At 40.3% G+C, this 21,138-nt stretch overlaps 1 protein-coding gene across 18 annotated transcripts in view; it reads right to left on the minus strand.

The window, feature by feature from the left end:
• OSBPL6 (oxysterol binding protein like 6) overlaps window positions 1–21,138 on the minus strand; it is a 207,412-nt gene that overhangs the window by 69,121 nt on the left and 117,153 nt on the right. For all 18 annotated transcript variants that reach the window (XM_082689387.1, XM_082689383.1, XM_082689385.1 and 15 more), the window contains 2 exons: window positions 19,695–19,953; window positions 60–152 (listed from right to left, as the gene is read on the minus strand). In XM_082689387.1, the coding sequence (XP_082545513.1) occupies window positions 60–152; window positions 19,695–19,796 (195 nt within the window). In that variant the 5' untranslated portion in view covers window positions 19,797–19,953. The remainder of the gene's footprint in view (window positions 1–59; window positions 153–19,694; window positions 19,954–21,138) is intronic.

The raw sequence follows: 21,138 nt of genomic DNA on the forward strand, positions 1-21,138 counted from the left end.
CTGCTGGCCCCAGAGCAGGCATCACGCCATCCTAGAAAGCATCACATCCCATCACTGACCTTGGAAAGGGGGACCGGCTCTGGTTCTAGCAACTGCCGACTGACAGAGGGCTCTGTGCTGGAGGAAGCAGTCCTCTCTAGGACGTGGATACTCTGAAAATACATGGAAATACAGCCCAGCATTAGACAATCCATTTTTTATGCAGAAGGACCTGGAGGAGAGATCACGTGGATCATAGTAAGAACAGTGAACCACATTAACAATGGCAAGATCCTGAGGAGACCAAAGGCAACAGTAACAGAAAAATGTCAGCACAGGATTTGGTTTCTCCCTCTTATGCCTATGTTGTTCAGTTCCTGCTGGAGGGCTGGTTCCGGGCTTGGAGAAAAGTTCAGAGATCAACAGATTTAAAAAACCACAGAGCATGTCTCAACATATGTATAACTTTATGAGAATGTACATCTACCACTCAGTCTTACATAAATGTATTTGCTTACCTCTCCAAGGGCAACAGACAAAAAGGAAGGACTGTATCAAAAAAACCTCTGAGCTTTAACACCATTTAAGTCTCTAGATCTGCTTATAATTCTTATGAAATAATTATAATTGTAATATCTTACAATACTTTTTAAATGCACAGAGAAGAAAATAGTTCATCAAATACAATAAACAGTAGCCTGTGTTTTACAGAAGATGAAAAGCACTCACAGATCAGTAAGATAGCATTCCAACAGAAAAATAGGCAAAGTGCATGAACAGGCAACTCATGCAGAACATTTGAAAAGACATTCAACCTCAACCTCAGAAGTAGTCAAAGAAAAGAAAACCAAACTAACAATGATTTTTTTTTTAAAGATTTTATTTATTTATTTGACAGAGAGAAATCACAAGTAGATAGAGAAGCAAGCAGAGAGAGAGAGGGGGGAAGCAGGCTCCCTGCTGAGCAGAGAGCCTGATGCGGGACTCGATCCCAGGACCCTGAGATCATGACCTGAGCCGAAGGCAGCGGCTTAACCCACTGAGCCACCCAGGAGCCCTAACAATGATTTTTTTAACCATCAGATTCAAAAATGGATCAGCTGGGGCAAACAGAGTTTGATTAAATCAGGTATAACCGAAGTAAGATTAAATCAGGTATAATCTTTCTAGGAGTCATTTTATTACGAAGTCTTTGGACAAAGAAGAACATGCCTCATTGACCCAGCAATCCCACAGCTAAATCTTTACCCTAAGGAAATCAGACTGGTATACAAAGATACAAGGACAGATAGTTTACTAAAGTATTATTTTGTCGTAGTAAAAAAATACCTAATTCATGTGACTTTTAAGGGGGTTCCGTGAAATGATCTTAAATGACAATATGACTGATATATATTTATTGATATGGAAAAAATACCCAAATGATGTCCTGACAACAGGAAAATCATGCTATAAAGAGCATGCAGAATATGATGGTGCTATACAGGTAGTCAAGACATATTCCTTGGTGCTAACAGTAGCTATGTAAAGGTGGGAGGATTATAGGAGATTTTTAACTTTTCTTAATATATTTTTTCGTGCAGTAAATAGATATTACTTATATTTTTGGGAAAAATTAAATATTTTCTATGAGGGAATAAACTTGAAAGACATCAAAGAAATAATAGAGTTAATATTTAGGTATAGACTGAAAATGAAATGTGACATTTTTATTCTAGTGAGAACATTTCATTGGCTCAACAGACAAGGTCAGTATTACAGTTAGTTACTCATTGAGGACTCTCTTTTCTTCCCTTGACTGGAAAACTATTAGAAGGAAATTACCCTTTGACCTGAGCCATTTTTTTTTTCTAATTTCTTGGTAAGTTTTATGCTTTTATTTCTCTTACCTTGAAAATAAAGGGTCTGATCATAGATTTTTAAAATCCTACCTAAATATATATATATTTAAGATTTTATTTATCTGACAGAGAGAGACATACAGAGAGAGGGAACACAAGCAGGGGGAGTGGGAGAGGGAGAAGCAGGCTTTCCGCAGAGCAGAGAGCCCAATGCAGGGCTCGATCTCAGGACCCTGGAATCATGACCCAAGCCGAAGGCAGAGGCTTTAACCCACTGAGCCACCCAGGCACCCTCCCACATCAGGCTCTGCTTAGCAGGGAGCGTGCTTCCCCCCTCTCTCTCTGTCTGCCTCTCTCTCTCTCTACTTGTGATCTCTGTCTGTCAAAAAAAAAAAAAAAAAAGAAAGAAAAAAGAAAAGAAATCTTGCTATTTGTAACAACATGGATGGAACTAGAGGGCATTATGCTAAGCAAACTAAGTCAATTAATCAGAGAAAGACAATTACCATATGATTTCACTCCCATGTGGAATTTAAGAAACAAAACAAAGGAGCATAGGGCAGGGAGGAAAAAATAAAACAAGACAAAATCAGAGAGGGACACAAACCATAAGAGACCCTTAATCATAGGAAACAAACTAAGGGTTGCTGGAGGGGAGGAAGGTGAAGGGATGGAGTAACTGGGTGATGGACATTAAGGAGGGCACGTGATGTAGTGGGAACTGGGTGTTATATAAGACTGATGAATCCCTGACCTCTACCTCTGAAGCTAATAATACACTAAATGCTAATTAATTGACTTTAGATTTAAAAGAATGGGGGGAAAAGTAAGAAAAAAAAATAGTTCCTTACCCCACATAATGCATGATTTGTTTCTGGGAGAAGGAAATATGCTAGCCCCGAAAAATTCCATGAAATGAATTGTCTGGTAAATTTATGTATATTTGGGGGGGGATCCCTATTTACAGAGTTATTAAATACAAAACTGAAAGAGGTCCTATTCTAAAGTCAATAGACTAAAATCAAACCATCATGGTGTAGTGTGGGGTAGTGCAAAGAATGTCGATCGGGGCAGCTGGTAGGGAAGTAGAATTATATCTCTGGCATCTTTTCCAAACTACACATATCATCCCACACATAGATTCTGATGAGCCCCCAGGGATAATCTCCCACATTCTCATCCCAGAGAGGAGCACTGCTATTGATGGGGGAATCATCAGCTCTGCTGAATGAGAAAGGGATGAGAAATGAGCAAAATGAGAAAAACCACTGGCCTACAGTCGGATGAAACTAGAACTGAACTTGGGTTGTGAACACATACTAAGTACTTGTTTGGGGTTATTACTTAATTTCTCTCTGCATCTATATCCTTGTCTTCTGGAAAAAGAGAGAATAGTATGAGCTACCTTACAAGTTTAACGTAAACATTAAGTGAAATACATGACAATGATACTAAATAAATGTTAGTGAAATCTGAATTATATTTTGCCATTTAGATCTATGATATTTTATCAAATAAATATGTCAGACTCTACTCACTGTTTTCATTTTACCTTAAAAAAAAAAAAAAAAAGCAAAGACATCTTATGGAGGGAAAACCTGGTGGTGTATGCCCAGATCTTTAACAGACAAAAAGGGAACAAAGGACCCGGAACTTGCATTATTTGTTTGCTCGTGTTGGTATTCTGAATAGGAGCCTATTCGAAACGTATCAACTACATTTAAAATTTAGATGTATTCTGAGATCCTATAATTAGAAACTAAAACGAGGATTTTGTTGCTGTTGAAGCGGAAACGTAATTACGGTCTTCTGGGAGATCATTGTCCTCCTCCCAACTTTCATTTTCTTTCTTATGTTTTAAAATGACAAAACTAATATATGCTCATTATAAAAGATTCAGATAGAAACATAGAAAAATAGAAAAGGAAAGGTCAAACTTCCCACTCATCATTCCACCTTCATGTTTCTGGAGCAATGATTCTCAAAAGGTAGCCCACGAACCAAAGACCAAATAAGGCTGAACCAATTTTTGCAAACCTGCATCTTCACTCTTGTTCCACTTGGTGACTGATTTTACGAAATCTAAATTGTCCAGTGAAATGTATTTGGCTCAAGCTTCTCTTCAAGGGCCCCCTCTACCCTCATCTTGGCAGGTCAGTGGGCACTAGAACGCATACATCGCCTCCCTGCCCCACCCTTCAACAAACGAACATGGTAAGAAAAACAAAACTTGGAAAGAAACTTGACCCTTAGCACCTATACGGCAGGAAATAAAGTATTAATTCAGGAATTTAGCCAGAGGAAGGAAACTAAATCCTCTAATTTCCAAACCAAGCCACACACATAGAAGATCAATTAAGGATATGTCAAGTATGATAAAAATGAGTTTTGTCCCTATAGATAACCTGGGAATATTTAATGTTGCTAGGAATCAAAAGGGTTGGTGACCAAAGCAGGAAGAAGCTTCAAAACGCCTACTGCATTATCTGTGACAAATAACATGTTAGGTTTTTTTTTTTTCCCCCCAACTGGTTTTACAAAACAGCTTATATTATGGAAGAAAGGAGGTTATTTCCAACATAGTACAATATAACACACATTCAAGCTGAGTGAAAAATACAAGCCCCAAATGTTGATTTGCCAAGTCACAGATAATCATAAAAAATGTTTACTAAGAAATTGTAAATAAATGTTTTATTATCACAACTGTATGTACCTATTTTACTAAAAAATTAAAGCATAATTGATAAAACTACCAGGTGATACATTATTATAAACGTGACTAGCTTCAAAAAATAAGCTACTTCGTTTAACCTTTGTAATGACAATGAAGCAGCCAAAAGCTCTTAAGCAAACTTGCACAGATTTGTATTTGTATATTGGAACCTATCGCTGTCTATCCAATTATTTATTACCCAATCCTAAAAAAATCAATCCACTACCTTAAGAATTGCCTTCACCCTCAGGGTGTTTAAAGCCAAAAGAGCATTTCCCTGAGCTTATTTAACCATACAAATAGCCATTCATTATTTGTTTTGATTGTTTTGTTTGTTTTTGTTCTTATTTAAGGTTGGGGGGCAGGGTCAGAGACAGAATATTAAGCAGGCTCCACGCCCAGCTTAGAGCCCAATGCAGGGCGGCTTGATCTCACAACCTCGAGATCATGACCTGAGCCACAATCAGGAGTCAGATGCTTAATTGACTGAGTCACCCATTCATTACTTGTAATGAAATATCTAAATACTTGAATGCTATAGTTTCAATATTGGCAAATAAAAAAGAAGACAGTTTTCAAACTTCACCATACTCAGTCTTGGACTCTAGTTAGATTGGGTGCTCTGTGAAGGTAGAGGCCAGCTCTTCTCCACCTTGGTAACCCACTTCCTCTACTGCCAACCCACCCTTAGCACAGACCCTGGACACTGTGGCCAGTCAAAAATTTTGGGAGGTTTTCAGTGAGCTCTGATTAATTTGTAGAGACCAGTCTCTTGGCAATCATCGACATGTGATTAGTTATAAAACTGCTTTCTAGTTTCATACTGGAATTTTTTTTTTCTTTTTTTAAATCACAGCTCTTATAGGATAGATTTTTGAAAACATTTTAAAGAACTTAACTTTTCAAAGTGAAACATCCAGGGGATTAACCACAGAGCTCTTGCTGAGCAGACTGAAAGCTAATGGCTGGGTCAAATCTAACGTGGTGACGTCTACAGTAACGAAAAGGAACCCATTCCATAAGGTTTCCTTTAAGATCATACTCGGTGCTATACTTTGGTATACTTCTCTTCACAATCTGCCTATTTTCATATTCTTTCATGGTGACATGGAAACACATGCAAAATATCTTTAAGGTGTTTTACATATATAAGCAGGTTCAATAAAGGATTACATAAACCTGTTAATTATTCTTTTAAAATCAAATTTCCTTTCAAATACTAAAATTACAACTTTTTAAGTCAGTGGTTTTTGTTTTTTGTTTTTTGTTTTTTTCCCCAAGACCTTTTTTTTTTAAGAGCAGTTTTAAGTTCACAGCAAAATTGGGAGGAAAGTTCAAAGACTTCCCATATCCCACTGGCCCCCACGCAGGCATAGTCTCTCCCATCAATCATCTGTCTGCCCCATTAGAGTGGTACATGTGTGACAGTGGTGGACATAGCTGTGTCACAGGTCAGTTTTTTAAGGAACTCAGAACACACAGAGACGGGACTCAGTTTCCCATTATTCCCCCTGCTCAGAGAGAATCGACGCCTATTTAGCATAAAGTCAGGACTCTGGGACACACATGTCACTGCAGTTCTTTAATTTGCTAAGAGTTCATTTGGTGCAACTCCCATGGAGGGAAACTTGAGTCTCAAAGTGTGAGCCTGCAACACCCACCACAGGGCTCTCCTAGTCTGTGAGGTCTGTCTTTATCCTCATTTCATTTCAAAGACCTACAGGAGCTGCTGCAACTATTTCAGTCTGTGGCTACAAACTTCTGCAAAGGCTCACTTTTCATACAAATCTGGGACACCCATAAGGAGAACTGGCCCCTGGACCTCCGAACGTGACCTCCACTGAAAGCCTTCATCTGATGATCATACCTAAGCTATCTTGATATTTGTGAATTGCATAAAATATTTTCAAAGAAAAAACACCTAAAACAGTTTATAAACTTCTGAAGTCGTTTCTTCTTCCGGCTTTTGGCTGTGAGGCTTGTGTCTCTTCTAGTTACATCTAATTTTAATGCAGCCACACTGTTTCAGTGGTGCTTCTAACCTTCCTGCGAGAGTGCCGGTGATGACGGTGCTGGGGGTGGCGGGGGGGATGTCTGGTTTCCCCGCAGCCCTGTCTCCAGGCTTTACAAGGATTATTTCATTCCCTTTTCACAAAAAGCCTCTGAGTAATGACTATGCCATTTATTTTATGGCTGACTGAGCCAAAAGAGGCGCAGAGGGGTTAAATTAATGACACAGAGCCCGTAAGTGTTGGATTTGGAATGTGAGTTGGGGTTTTACTCTGCATCCAGGCTTTTAAGCACTGCCTTCTACTGAAATGAAAGCCAATGTTAAATGGCCAAACGGCAGTGATTTCAAGCAGTGTATTCCCTCGAGACTAACTGAACACATCAAAGGCCATCCTCAATCACAACCTTTTGTGGAAGCAGAGGCAGGAATGAGTAAAACAAAACAAAACAAAAAGATTACAGTCCTCTTAATTATGGTGCGACCTTAAGGTTCATTTCCAACTCAGGGACCAAGAGCAAGCCAGTGAGATTTGCCTTCAGGGATGCAGTGTCTGATGCCGAGAAAAGAACATAAATTTGCAATCACACAGATGAGTGTTCCAACCCTCGTGCTGCTATTTACCAGGTGACTTGGACAAATCATGACTCTCCCTCAGCCTCAGTGTCCTTGAGCCGTAAAACAGGGACGGTAATGTCTGCCTTAGAGGACACTGCAACTCACAGAGCTGGCGCCCAGTGTAAGCAATAGTGCTGCCCAGGGCCTGGCATACCATGGGCATTTAATAAATAATAGTAGTTGACATCTCCGTGACAAATGCCCTAAGAGTAAATCCGTAGGAATCCTTCGTATTTTTACAGCCACAGACAGAGGTGTCCAAAGACCCTGGCGGGGGTAGGATATCTGAAGTGAAGAGTCCATACCTGGCATGACCGTCATGTAACCTAGTCAGCCTAGTAATGGGAGGCAGGAGCACCTCGTGACCAGAGCATCGGAGCTCATGGAGGAAACTGACAACGTGCGTGCAGACAGATGCCCGAGATGCCTACTAGCAAGAGAGCGAGAGCTCCGGGCGGAAAGGCAGACCCTGCACCTTCCTGAAAAGCCCAGCAGCAGAGGCACGTGGACATGCCTGCTGACTTCTCAGTAACTCCCGCAAGGAAATGTTATTATTATTATTAACATTATTATTATTGCAATAGCACAAAATATTAAAATCACCAAAGCCAGAAGGCCATGCCTGAATAAACAGTAATTCTACGACTTTCTTTATAGTAATAATTGTCTTACTCTCACTGAAAGATGGCAGAATTGCATTAATCATAAATCTCCATCTAAGTGCCTCGGAAATGAATGAAAGTAGAAAATCTTAGAAACAGTGATTTGGAAAATTCCACATAGCACCTCTGGGAAGCCCTGAAGGGAAACGTAATGGTCCTCACAGTCTTGACTCCTTCTGCGTAGAAATAGGAACCTTACTGGGAACCAATAGCCATGGCCCCACATGGGACCGGCCTACAGTGGGAAATCCTGCATCACAAAAAATATCATCAGGATTTTTTTTTTCATCAAGTGGTCCATTGACAGCTAAGAGTAGTTCAGCAAACTTGACTATGAAGTGGTAAAAGCATGTGAATAAACAGCTTTTTAGTTCCCATGGTTGCCTTCAAGGAACATTAGAACGAGAACTTACTGGTGGGTTTGCTCCTTTCCTGTACTCTTATAAACACTCTAACAAAATCACTGAAAACCCCAGCAACTCAGGTCACACTTCACTGCAGCAGTTATAAACAAACGGCAAATAAAAGGGACAAATCCTAAGTGACAAATCCTAGGTCACCTCAAGAGTGAAGGCTCCAGAACACGCAGAGTTCATTTAAAAGGCAGGACAGCAGTTATGTGTGACTTGAACAGAACACCAAAGTCAAGATTATTTATAATTTTCTACAAGGCTATTCAAATGACCCAGAAGAGACAAACGTTTTCAGGATGACAATCACTCACATGATTTTACTAACAATAAAAGCAAGAAAAAAAAAATCCCATCTGTATCTATTTAACATTTATGTGTGTGTACTGATGGTGGAGTTAATTTGTTTTGATCACCTATGTGAACTCAGAGCAGATATATCTATGATTTGCCTGTATGCGTCCATAAATATTTGCTGAATGAAAAGAACAAACAAATTAAATTGCCACGAGATAAATACAGGGAGTTAAAAGGAGAAATGGTGGCCCCAGCTCCTGCCTCAGTACCTCAAAGATGGCTTTAAAACCTTGCTGCAAGTTTCCCACATGGCATATCCTATATATTCACCTAATTTTAAATTTTTTCCTTATGGAGTTAAGGCTTATAATTTCATTTTTAAAATGGCCAACATTTATATTTACTATATACAAAATACAATTTTAAAGCTACATATGCACACACATTAACTCATAAAATACAAGTCCAAAGATAGGACATATATTTTTTTGCTATAGAAGCAAGAAACATTCATTGCAGAAATGTGGGGGCGGGGGGGTGGAGGGAATGGGTCAGAAAAGAAAGAAGAAATTAAAACTACCACACTAGCAACAAACTCTTTCAATATCTTGCTATATTTGCTTTCAGCTTTTTTTGATGTGTATATACACTCAATTCTTTTTAAATTTTTAAAAAATTTTTAAATTCATCAATTCTGTTTAAAAAATTATTTATTTATTAGAGGGCGAGAGCACAAGGGAAAGAGTTGGATGTTTGACCAACTGTGCCACCCAGGTGCCCCTATATACACTAAATTTTTTTTTTTTTTTAAGAGAGAGAATGAGAGAGAGAGAACAGGAGCAGGGGTAAAGTGGGGTAGAGGGAGCAGGGAGCCCAATGTGGGGCTTGATCCCAGGACCCTGAGACCATGACCCAAGCCAAGGCAGACGACTAACAGATTAAGCCACCCAGGTGCCCCTACACTTAATTCTTAAAAATAAAATTGGAATTATATTATATTTCCAACTTAATAACCAGTTTCCTTTAATTAACAACGGAAAATTTTCTTAGAGCATGAAACATTCTCCATAAACATTTTTTTGCAGCAGTATAATATTTCATTGCATGACTACAAGACAGGTTATTTAAATAACTTCCTGTGGAACATTAAAAATACTTTCATAAATATCTTTGCACAGAAATCTTTTTATATATCTATCTTTGTTTCTTCCTTGGAATACATTTCTTAGAAGTTGAGATACTGTATCCTATGGGATGAATTTGCAAAAGACTTTAGATATGGATTGCAAAATTTCCCTCCAGAAAAGCAGAATCAGTTAATGTGCTTGGCTGGCAGTAGTGCATGAGAATGTCCGTTTCCCTGAAACCTCACGAACACTGGCTACTATCATTATTACAGAATCAGCTCTTAATCAGGATTTGAGGTCAGGAAGTCTGGTACTTTATGCAACATGTATGGGGCTTTGCTTTTCCCCTGTGACAGTATTTTTACTTACAGCCTAGTCACTTTCAGTTGCTACTGGGCAAAGGGATGGTAACATTTTCTATTTGTCAAAATTGAAAATCAAATAAATTAGTTTTGTAGAATTGATGGTCCTCTGAGATGATGTTTTTATAGTCCTTGAGAAACACCTATAAATGTATTCTGAAAGAGCAATGCTTTCCAAACCTGGGTGAGTAACAGTCTCTTGGGGAAGCTTCTGTGAATGACAGATTCCCGGGCCCCCTCAATGACCTATGAATGAGACCCTCTGGGGTTCACTCACTGATTATACTGTGGCTCTTTCCATTTGGTGTAATGCCGAAGAACTGAACGGGGTGCGTTTATCTTGGGTCTGACAGGCAAATTTGCTGCTATAAAAATGCTATCCCAAACCAGCCGGCTCAGGTAATAAGAGATAACTTCTTCAGTGAGGAACCAATAAAGCAGGCATGGAGAACCAGAGGATTCTGTAAACATAACAGGGCAAACAGCAGCCAGATTCTTTCTACAACAGTGTCAAGTTCTGAATTACTCATGGATAATGAGCATCTGAGTGCCAGGTGGCAAATTTCTTTCCAGTGGTCTCAATTTCAGCACATTTGACATGGACTGAGTACACACTGTAAACACCAGGCAGCAGGGAAAGAGATCTCCAAACGGTGGGGACAGCAGGACAACTATGGGGCTGCTCATCTCATTTCATGGAAAAGGCTGATCACAGTTTTCAATGAACAAACAAATGGTCAAAACTTCTCATTACCAAGGCAACAGGTCTAAGTGCAAACACAGAAAATTCAGGAAAGCACAAAAAACATGATTTGCCTTTAATAACAGTATTTCATGATAAAATCCATTAACATATTGGCCTGTGTTCTACTGGGTCTATTGTTTCTCTGGCCAGTGAGGATGTAAATAATTCACTGTTATCACTGATGGGAAAAAATGAGGCACAAAACATAACTAAGAAATAACAGACAAATGCTACCTTACCAAGTTTGCTTACAAGTGTACAGAAGGCCCTTCTCCTGGACATTCAGCTTGTCAAGCCTCACAATGAAGCAAATAGTGGTGTGGCCAAGAACAGGGGCTCTAGAATTTTGTTTCCAACGAGCAAATCCTGGCTTAGGGCTCTCTAGTTGTGGGGAAGACATTCCAGCACTTTATGCCACAGTTTAGGTCTCTGAAAACTGTGAAGATCATTCCAACTGTCCACAGTGAAAACTCATGAAATATTCGCTGGTGCTGGTATCGCTCTGTTTATTCAGGAACTATGCCTAATACTTAGATTTCCAGAACACCCAATTTATACAATGCATCTAAACCAAAGAAGTTGGTCATAGCATGGTTTTGCAAGCAATTTTTTTTTTTTCTTCCCCAACTGACACCGACTGGCCCTAAGTTCTAAAAGTAGGGTTCCATGGGATGAATGGAATTCCAAAAAAGTTAAAATGGAAGCAGCTCAAGTTTAAATTGGAGGTTTGGTATCAAGTCGGGAATGCCTGCATTTTTTTTTTTTTTCTAAAAACTAGAACGTTTTTGTTTGTGGTAATATTTTATTTTTCTCAACTCAAAGATGGAACTAGTTTTCATAGTCAGAAGATAGGCACTATATTTCAAAGCAGTGATTTGGTTATTTCATTTAACAAAGCTATTTCAAGAAGATGCTTCAGAGTTTCAACTGGAAGAGAAATAGTCCAATTCAGTTCATGTATATGCTGAGGGAGATTTTTATCAGCCTGTCTGTCCAAGAAAAAATGTTGTATGAAAACCCCACACATAAAGCAGAGACAGTGATGAGGGGCATTTTTTACTATCTAGGGTTTTAGGTACCTTCTTCTCTTCTAATGTCAGCTGTATGTCAGATACCGCTGACCCCAGATCTGGGAGGTTATATCGCCAGTCCATGGTTCCAGGAGTCCCACACAATCACTGCTGGGGACAGCTTTCACTTGTCATTAACTGAACAGGCCATGGTTGGTTTTGGAATGTTGATAATGTATACGAAATGTTTTTAGATATCTATGTAATTGAAATCTATTTGCTGTTGAAGATTGACTACAATACTAAAGAAATATTTATAAACACTGGCAAGGGACTCCTGGGTGGTTCAGTCAGTTAAGTGTCTGCCTTTTGCTCAGGTCATGGTCTTGGAGTCCCAGGATGGGTCTGCTAGTGGGCTCCCTGCTCCCCAGGGAGTCTGCCTCTTCCTCTCCCTCTGTCCGGCCCACCTGTTCCTGCTCACTCTTTCTGTCTCTGTCTCTCTCTCTCTCAAAAAATATATATAAAATATTAAAAAAAAAAAACAAAAACAAAAGCCTGGCCAGAAGATTAACTATAAGCCTCTTATGACTTATTCATAATATAATTTTTTCCTTAAAAATTATTTATTTTATGATCTCTGAGCTTCAGTGAACTTTAAATCATAAGGAACGGCTAATACTTTTTTCTTTGATTTTTCATTAAGCTAAAAAGATTACCTCATTGAAACATTTGCAATGTCTAACCTGGTAGAGCTATAACAATTCTAATTGTGTCTAACACTCGTACTAATAGACGCTATCATCTGGTAATTATGCACTGCAAATCCTAAATTCTTAGAGCAATAGCATCTGGTTTTCTGAAATGACCTGATAATGATACGAATAAAAATAAACAATGGCTCCAAACAGTGGCCTCACTTTTTAAAAATGTAGATCCTTGGCCCTAATCCCCTGAACCACAAGACTGTCAATACAGGTGGTCTCAGTCTTGCATATTGTAAAAAATTCTCTAAAATATGTAAATGTCAGAGTAATTATCAAGACAAACAAACAAAATCCAGTCAGCTGGTCATAAATTTAGCCTATCATATAATGTCACCATAGAATAAGCACTATGAGTGGGAAACAGTAACTCCTGTTTTAAAATAAAGTTATTGGGGTAGCTGAGTGAAGGGTATTAAGGAGGGCATGTGTGGTGATGAGAAATGGGTGTTATACGCAACTAATGAGTCAATGAGCACTGCATCAAAAACTAATGATATGGGGGTGCCTGGGTGGCTCAGAAGGTTAAGCCTCTGCCTTCAGCTCAGGTCATGATCTCAGGGTCCTGGGATCGAGTCCCGCCTCGGGCTCTCTGCTCAGCAGGAGCCTGCTTCCTCCTCTCTCTCTGCCTGCCTCTCTGCCTACTTGTGATCTCTCTCTCTGTCAAATAAGTAAATTAAAAAAAAAAAAAAACTTGAAAAAAAACCCACTAATGATATGTTGGCTAGCTAAATATAACAAAAAAAATAAAATAAAATAAAGTTGTTGAATACACTAAGTTGAAAAGATATATACACCTCTATGTTTACTCTATTATTTACAATAGCCAAGATATGGAAACAACCCAAGTTTTTTTCCATTTCCGAAGTATCCATTCGATAGATGAATGGATAAGGAAGATGTGGTATGTGTCTGTATATATAGATATGTCTCTATATAAGAGATATATATACATATGCACACAATGACTATTACTCAGCCAAAAGAAAGGGGTAAGATTGTGCCATTTGAGACAACATGGATGAACCTAGAGGGTACTGTGCTAAGTGAAATAAATCAGATTGAGAAAGACAAATACCATATGATTTTACTCCTAAGTAGGATCTTAAAAAAAAAAAAAGAAAAAAGACCCAAATCCCAAATGAATAAACAAACAAAAAACAGAATCAAGACCTACAAATGCAGAGAACAAACTGATGGTTGCTAGAGGGGAGGGGGATGGGAGGTTGGGTAAAATGGGTGAAGGGGAGTGGGAGCTACAGGCTTCCAGTTATGGAATGAGTATATCACAGGGAGAAAAGGCACCGCATAGGGTATATAGTCAGCGATGTTTTAATAGCAATGTATGAGGACAGATGGTAGCTACACTTGTGGTGAACACAGCATATAATGTGCAAAGTTGTTGAAACACTATGTTGTAAACCTGAAACTAATGTAACATTATGTGTCAACTATACCAAATAAATAAAATAAAATAAGTTACCTCCCACCCCCACCAATATTTTTAACTTTCATGCAGAATGCTCCCAACTCTGCTTTTGTCTGATACCGTTTCCTTCATTAGCCTCAAGTCCCTTGTTTCACCATATAAGCGCCGTCAGCAGCAAGCAGAAAGGTCTGTGCTCTCAGCTCCCCTCACCACCTTTGTATAATCCCTCTTCCATTCTCAAAATCCACTCGTCTTGGGAGACACAGAGCTCCCCACGATACTATTTTCTCTCTTTGTCATCTCGCCACCATGATTATTCCTTCACAGCTATCAAGACCTCTGGAACCTGGTTCCCAATCTTTCTCTCCATACTGACTCCTCATTTATTTATTCATTCAAACATATTCGAGCCGTACCATATGTGAAGTACTGTGTGAGGTGCTAGGCGGACATTACTGAAGGAAATAAAATCCCTGTTTGCAGGGAGCTTACAGGTCAGTGACAGGCCATAGAGGAAGGGGACATAGACGGGAACAGATAGATACGTAACCTATCCAGTGGTGGTTAATGCTCTGAAGACAGGGGAGGTGAGCAGGCAATGCATGATGAGGGTAGGCAGGGCAGAACAGAGAAGGCTATCCAAAAAGGATGCATTTGGAGACTGAGTCAAATATAAGAACAAACCTGGGGATGCCTGGAGGAAAAGCAAGTTAGATTATGGGGGTCCAAAATGCAAAGGCCCTGAGGTGGGAACACAATAGAGGAAAATGCTGGAGAGAAGTAAAGGAGAACAAGGCTAGAGATGGGATCAGAGAGGTAGGCAGAACCAGATGATGAATGAGGCTATAGGCAATGGTCAGCAGTTCAAGGATTATTCAGAGACAGATGGGACCACTAGAAGGTTTGCAGCAGAGAAGTGGCTTGTTCTGACACAGGTTTTGAAGGGATCCCTCTGACCACTCTGTGAAAATGGCCTGTATGTCGGGTGAGGGACATACAGGCAGGGAAACCAGGTAAAAGACTATGGCCATCGTCTGGATGAGATGTGACAGTAGCTCAGACCAGGGTGGAGGGGGAGGAGGTGGTAAGCAGAGGTCAGAGCCTAGGTACATCTGAAGGTAGAACCAATAGGATTCATTGAGGGTTTGGAAGCAGGTGTAATAAAAAGATGTGTTGAGGATGATTTCTGGCAAAGTTTCTGTTTGGACCAAAAGAAAGGAGAGACTTGCTGCTTATTGAGATAAGGAGGACTGGGAAGCAGTAAATTTGAGAGGAAAATTAAGAGCTCAGTTTTGGCCATGCTAAGTTTGCGATGCCCTCTTAACGTCCAACTGGAGATCACTCTTGGTAACCTCAATATTACTGTGGTTGACTTGATATCCAGGATCAGGGCTGGCAATTCAAATGCTTTCTGGGGCTGAGGAGGAAACATAAGCATTGAAGCACAATAAGGAAAGGCAGGGACTATGACCAATCAGAGGGTACATGCCCCATTTAAAGGGGAAGGTGCTTCTAAGTCCAGTCTGGTGTTGCCATTTCAGAATCTGGGCTCCAGTGTTCCTAGATCTTCCAATTTCTTTCTTTTCTTTTCTTTCTTTCTTTCTTTCTTTCTTTCTTTTTCTTTAAGGTTTTATTTATTTATTTGACAGAGCAAGAGAGGGGAAATGAGAGCACAAGCAGTGGGGAGCAGCAGGCAGAGGTAGAAGCTGAACAGGAAGCCTGATGTGGGATTCAAACCCGGGATCCTGGGATCATGACTTGAGCCAAAGGCAGAAGCTTAACCCAATGAGCCACCCAGATCTTTCAATTTCTTAACAGAAAGAAGAATGTGGATGTTTAACCACCAAATCTTAGAAGAATAAAAAAAGTTCCGAAATCTACTAGATTCTAGAAGTGCTCAGTTAAAGTTCTAACAACAGGATTTATCAGTGTCCTTAATTTATTAATGTATATTGCAAAAAGAGATTGTGTTTAGCATTCCTCTCACTTGATAATAAAACTCTTTTCATACAGCATCTCAAGGGGAAGGCTTTCTTTGGCAGATATGCTTGGAAGTACTGATTTATGTATAAGTTCTAAATGTCTTAATCAACCCCTCTATTTCCTTTTTGAAAAATTTAAGGCATCTATTTCTTGCAGCTTAAGAATTATAGTTGATCTCTCTGTTTCTGTGTCTGTCTTTCTCTCTCTCTCTCATATGCACGCGCGCGCGTGCACACACACACACACACACACACACACAGCTAGTTTTGTTAGATATTCTAACATTGACTATCAGTCTGAAATGAAATGTAAATGCAGCAATTACTGAAGCCTTCCAACTAGTTAAGTACTAAGTGGAGTCCTGACCCTCTTGATGAAAAAACACTTTGTGAAATCACAGGGGCACCGAATCACTTCAATTCCCAGCTCCTCTTCCTCCTTCACCTGTTGTGCTACAGAATTTGGCCACAGGAAGGATGGGCCAATTACTACTATGCGCTTGGCAGATGTTCTTTGTTTTACGTAATCTATGAGGAAGGAAGAGGAGAAAGGACAAATAAATCTGGAATGGCAAGTTTGTAATAAGAAGCCAAGACTGATGCCATTGCAGGTCTTTAAAAATATCCTCTAGGATATATTAAAATATTTGAGGGGCAAGGCTTGTCTCTAAAGAATTAGAGCATGTCGTCAGTTTGCTCATAAAACTGATGAGGAGGGTGCCTGGGTGGCTCAGTTGATTAAGCCACTGCCTTCAGCTCAGGTCATAACCCTGGAGTCCCAGGATTGAGTCCCACATTGGGCTCCCTGCTCAGCGGGGAGTCTGCTTCTCCCTCTGACCCTCCGCTTCCTCATGCTCTCTCTTTCTCTCTCAAATAAATAAAGTCTTAAAAAAAAAAAAAGCAGTTGAGATCAGTACATAAAAAGATAAACAATGGAAACATGTCAAGTGCTGCCAGAAAGTTCTGTGAAAGTTCAGAGAAGGGAGAGGGCAACGTGGGGTTGAGTGGTCAGTGCAAGTTCCCATGAGCCAATCCTTGAAGCCCAGAGACAGGGATGGGGCACTCTGAGGAACGATGAATAAACAAGACTGTATGGCGTGGGAGAAAAACGAGATGCTGAGGTTTGATCAGATCGTGGAGATCATGGGACACCAAGGAAGGAAATATGGCCTTAACTGTGTTGGCAAACAAGAGTCTTCGAAGGACTGTGAGAATGAATCTGCCATAGTAAGGAAATTTGATCTCACAAGGCAGTAAGGGAGACAGTGAGGCCAGAGAACCACGGAAGGTACTGAGATGATGGAGTCTGGGCTAGCGAGTAGACAGTGGAAATAGAAAGAAGTGGTCACATTATGAAGAGGAAATAAAATCTGTCAGCCTACTGAATGTGGGAGGGTCAAAGGAGAAAGGATGGCTTGGACCCCGGGTCCGTGAGAGGATGATTATCCTGAGAGCAAAGGGACCTATATGTATTAATTTTAGATGTAGTGATACATCTATGTAGAAATGCCCAATCGATTAATTAGTGATCTAGAACTAGACCTTGGTAAGGACAGGTAAACAGTGTGCATTAAGGTATCAATGTATTCTCCACTGTGTGCAGATCATTTACTTATATGATCCCTTTATGAGGAATAGGATGGACTCGATTTGCATCAATGTCTATCAAATCAGAACAGTAACATTTGAGGAAGACTAATTTATCACACTTTCTTCCCATCCCTCCACTAGGAAAACAGTCACACACAATAATAGTACATATAAAAACCACTGCATCATAGGATACCACAGGATCACTCAAAAATTCCAATTTCCACAAGTGAATACTGGATGTTAGGAAGTGATGGAGACAGGGAGGGAGAAACAGAACTCTAATTGTTCTCTATTCACTCCCCTGAGAGAGATGAACCAACACCAACAGGAGGCAGGAAGGAAGCAGAGGAGAGAGTCCTGGGGAGAGTTTGAACCCACTGAGATAAACAGAAACTAAAGTAAACCCTCCTTAACGAATAATGACCTTTCAAACATTGTCTCGGTGACCTTTCAAACATTGTCTCGGTTTACAGACATGCCATTTTATTCTCATCACAAGACTTTTCATTCACAAGGCAGCCAGGAGTCATGTCTTCTACCTTCAGACTCTGTGGACTGGGGTCTCGGTTTCTCCCCGTTGTTTTGCACAGGAGCGCCGGAGCTCAGGTGCAACAGGCCGCCCCACAATGCACGACAGATGTTTCCACAGCCATCATCCATCTTTTCCATTTGCCACAATTCTCTGGGGTGATCCGGGTCAATTCCATCCTTGCCTCAGCAGCTGGGATGGCCAGGCTGCTTAAAGTGTCTTTCAGTTGCAATGCCCAGGGCAAAGGAGAAAGGGAGAAGCCGTAACAAGAAAGGACAGGGAGGCAGGTGAACGATAATCTGAAATCGCAGACTTAGAAAGCCTCTTAGCATAGCTGCTATTTACCATAAATGTGTTTTCATTCATGGTACTTTCAACATTTTAACTGTGTGTAGTCATAAATTTAATGGTATAACTGCTTCTAGTGAAGGGAAGACGTCCTGTTTGAACTCTAGAACAAAGGACACCAGTGTCCAAAACACTGGTAGCAGAGATATCTAGAACCTTAGAACCTGGGAAAAATATACAGGTAAGGATTCTCTGATTCTTACAGATAACCCAGCAATCTCTTGCTAGAAATGGGAGGAGTGCAGGGAGGGTCTGCAGACTGAGGCCCCCCTAAGGGAATATCCCAGCAGTGCCTTCCCACCATCTAGAAGAATGAAGTCACATCAGGATTGGCTGTCTCAAAACCCACAACTACAGTATGAACTATGAAATAACCAAAGTTCATAGTTCTGGAAACTAGGCAATATACCTTCAACACATAAAACAGGGAGAAAAAGCACTGCAAGAATGATTTACTAAGCAAATGTCCTTCAAAAGAAACATTTTTATAAATAGTTCACTAAACCTGCTTACTGTAAATTTCCAGTTACACCACAAAAAAATCCCATCAGGAGATTTTGGCATAATGGCCAACAGCAATACTCAAACAACAACCTGTTTTGACCGTGAAGACAATTCATAGGACTAACTCCCCCCACACAGCCCTGGCATGTACAACAGCTCCTGAGGTAGTAACGAGGTAACTCTGTACACAAAAATAAGGGACAGAATTGGTTCCATAGGATTAAACAATTATTTATTAACAAGAACAGTAATTATTTTATTAACAATAATTGATTTTCTCTACTGACTCTATGCATTAGCAGAGCCCCCCCCCCCCCCGCTTAATTCTCTGATACTATGATTTTACTTGTTTCCTAAGGCCTGAATCTGTCACCACATTTCGAGAAACACCCAACAGAAGTTCGTGGTGGACAGGCCAGTGAGAGACCTGTAGAAAGAAGACCTTGTCCAGGCTCACACGCCTCCTCCCCTTCCATGAACAAAGAGAGAGAGCAGAGAGTTCAAGTTTCTGAAGGTGCTCTCACTCTTCGGGTGCACAGTGAAGAGGAAAGCAGGGCTTCCCCAGCCACCCCTCCTGGTGGTATACACTCTAAAAAAGGATCCTAAACAACAGAAAAACAAGAGCAGGGTCTTCATAGGCATCACCAGGAGAGTTTTCCTGTGGAATAACAATCTTCACAACAACATTTCAGAATTAATTAGTGAGCCCATCATATCCTAACGGCATTGTATTTGCAGAAAATAACAAAACGCACTTGGTACTGTTCTCTTACCTGCCGACTGTCCCTATGGGAGGATGTTGAAGAAGAGGCACTTCTATGGGTCGGAGTGGAGGTTTTATGAGCAGGGGATATGCCCTTCTCGTCTGAACTCATAGCTGCAGTTAGAGTCTAGTTGTATGCACTTAAGACCATCCCAAGTGTGTCTCAAATTTGCAGACAAAGAAGTAGATGATTTTTCAGCTTTAGTTCCATTTCATGAATCAGGCTTGATCAGAAAAGAGAAGGCAAATATTGAAGGTGTCCAAAATACCTAAAAGCAAAACAAACAAATAAAACCTCATATAATTAAAATACAAATAAAAAACCATTATATGTAGGAAAAAGTACCAAAATGTTAGGGAAAGGAAGAACTCTAATATACTAGGAAGTATTATTTCTTCTGCTAGATTTTAAGGCAGAGGCTAAAAGTGTTAATATGAAATAAATGTCAACAAGGAAAATGGAAAGAAACCATATGCTAAGTCAGATTCTTCCCTCACATTCTCTCTGTTTTAAAATAGATTACAATGTTATGTTCTGGACCCTCATGCCAAAGTGGATCAGTTTCCTCCCCTGGAAGTTCAATTCCCTGCCCAGTGGCTTATAATAAGAGCTCAGCCCATGTCTGTCTTCAGTTGAGTACAGTCAAGTCCTATATATGGTGGTTAAATCCAACACAAAACAAACACAAAGGGCAAAAGGGTTCATGCATTTTCTGTACTGTGTGATCAAGCACTTAGGAAAGATCAAGAATACACTTATCCACAGTTATTTGCATCTCAAGACCATGGCATACCTACATATGGTTTTCAAGGCAATGACCAACAGGCTCTCAAGAATCGACCGCCTGGGTGGCTCAGTTGGTTAAGCAGCTGCCTTTGGCTCAGGTCATGATCCCAGCGTCCTGGGATCAAGTCCCACATCGCATCGGGCTCCTTGCTCAGCGGGGAGCCTGCTTCTCCCTCTGCCTCTGCCTGCCATTCTGTCTGCCTGTGCTCGCTCTTTCCCCCTCTCTCTCTGATAAATAAATAAAATCTTAAAAAAAAGAAAAAAAAAAAAGAATCTACCGACAGGGGTACCTGGGTGGCTCAGTGGTTTAAGCCTCTTCCTTTGGCTCTGGTCATGATCTCAGAGTCCTGGGATGGAGCCCTGCACTGGGCTCTCTGCTCAGCAGGGAGCCTGCTTCCCCCTCTCTCTCTGCCTGCCTCTGTGCCTACTTGTGATCTCTCTCTCTGTCAAATAAATAAATAAAATCTTTAAAAAACAAAAGAAAACAAAAACAAAAGAATCTACTGACGGATGGGCACGTTCTGAAACTGGGGTAACGCTTAGAATTGCTTCATTTAGCCACAGCCAAGAGCCACTTCATTTTTCACTTGGATACACATAAGGAAAGCCTGAACTGTAAGTGCTAGGACCAAAAACTTGTGTTGAGAGAAGCATTGTTCGTCTACGG

The sequence above is a fragment of the Mustela nivalis genome, assembly GCF_964662115.1.
Source record: "Mustela nivalis genome assembly, chromosome: 11".
Taxonomy (NCBI): domain Eukaryota; kingdom Metazoa; phylum Chordata; class Mammalia; order Carnivora; family Mustelidae; genus Mustela; species Mustela nivalis.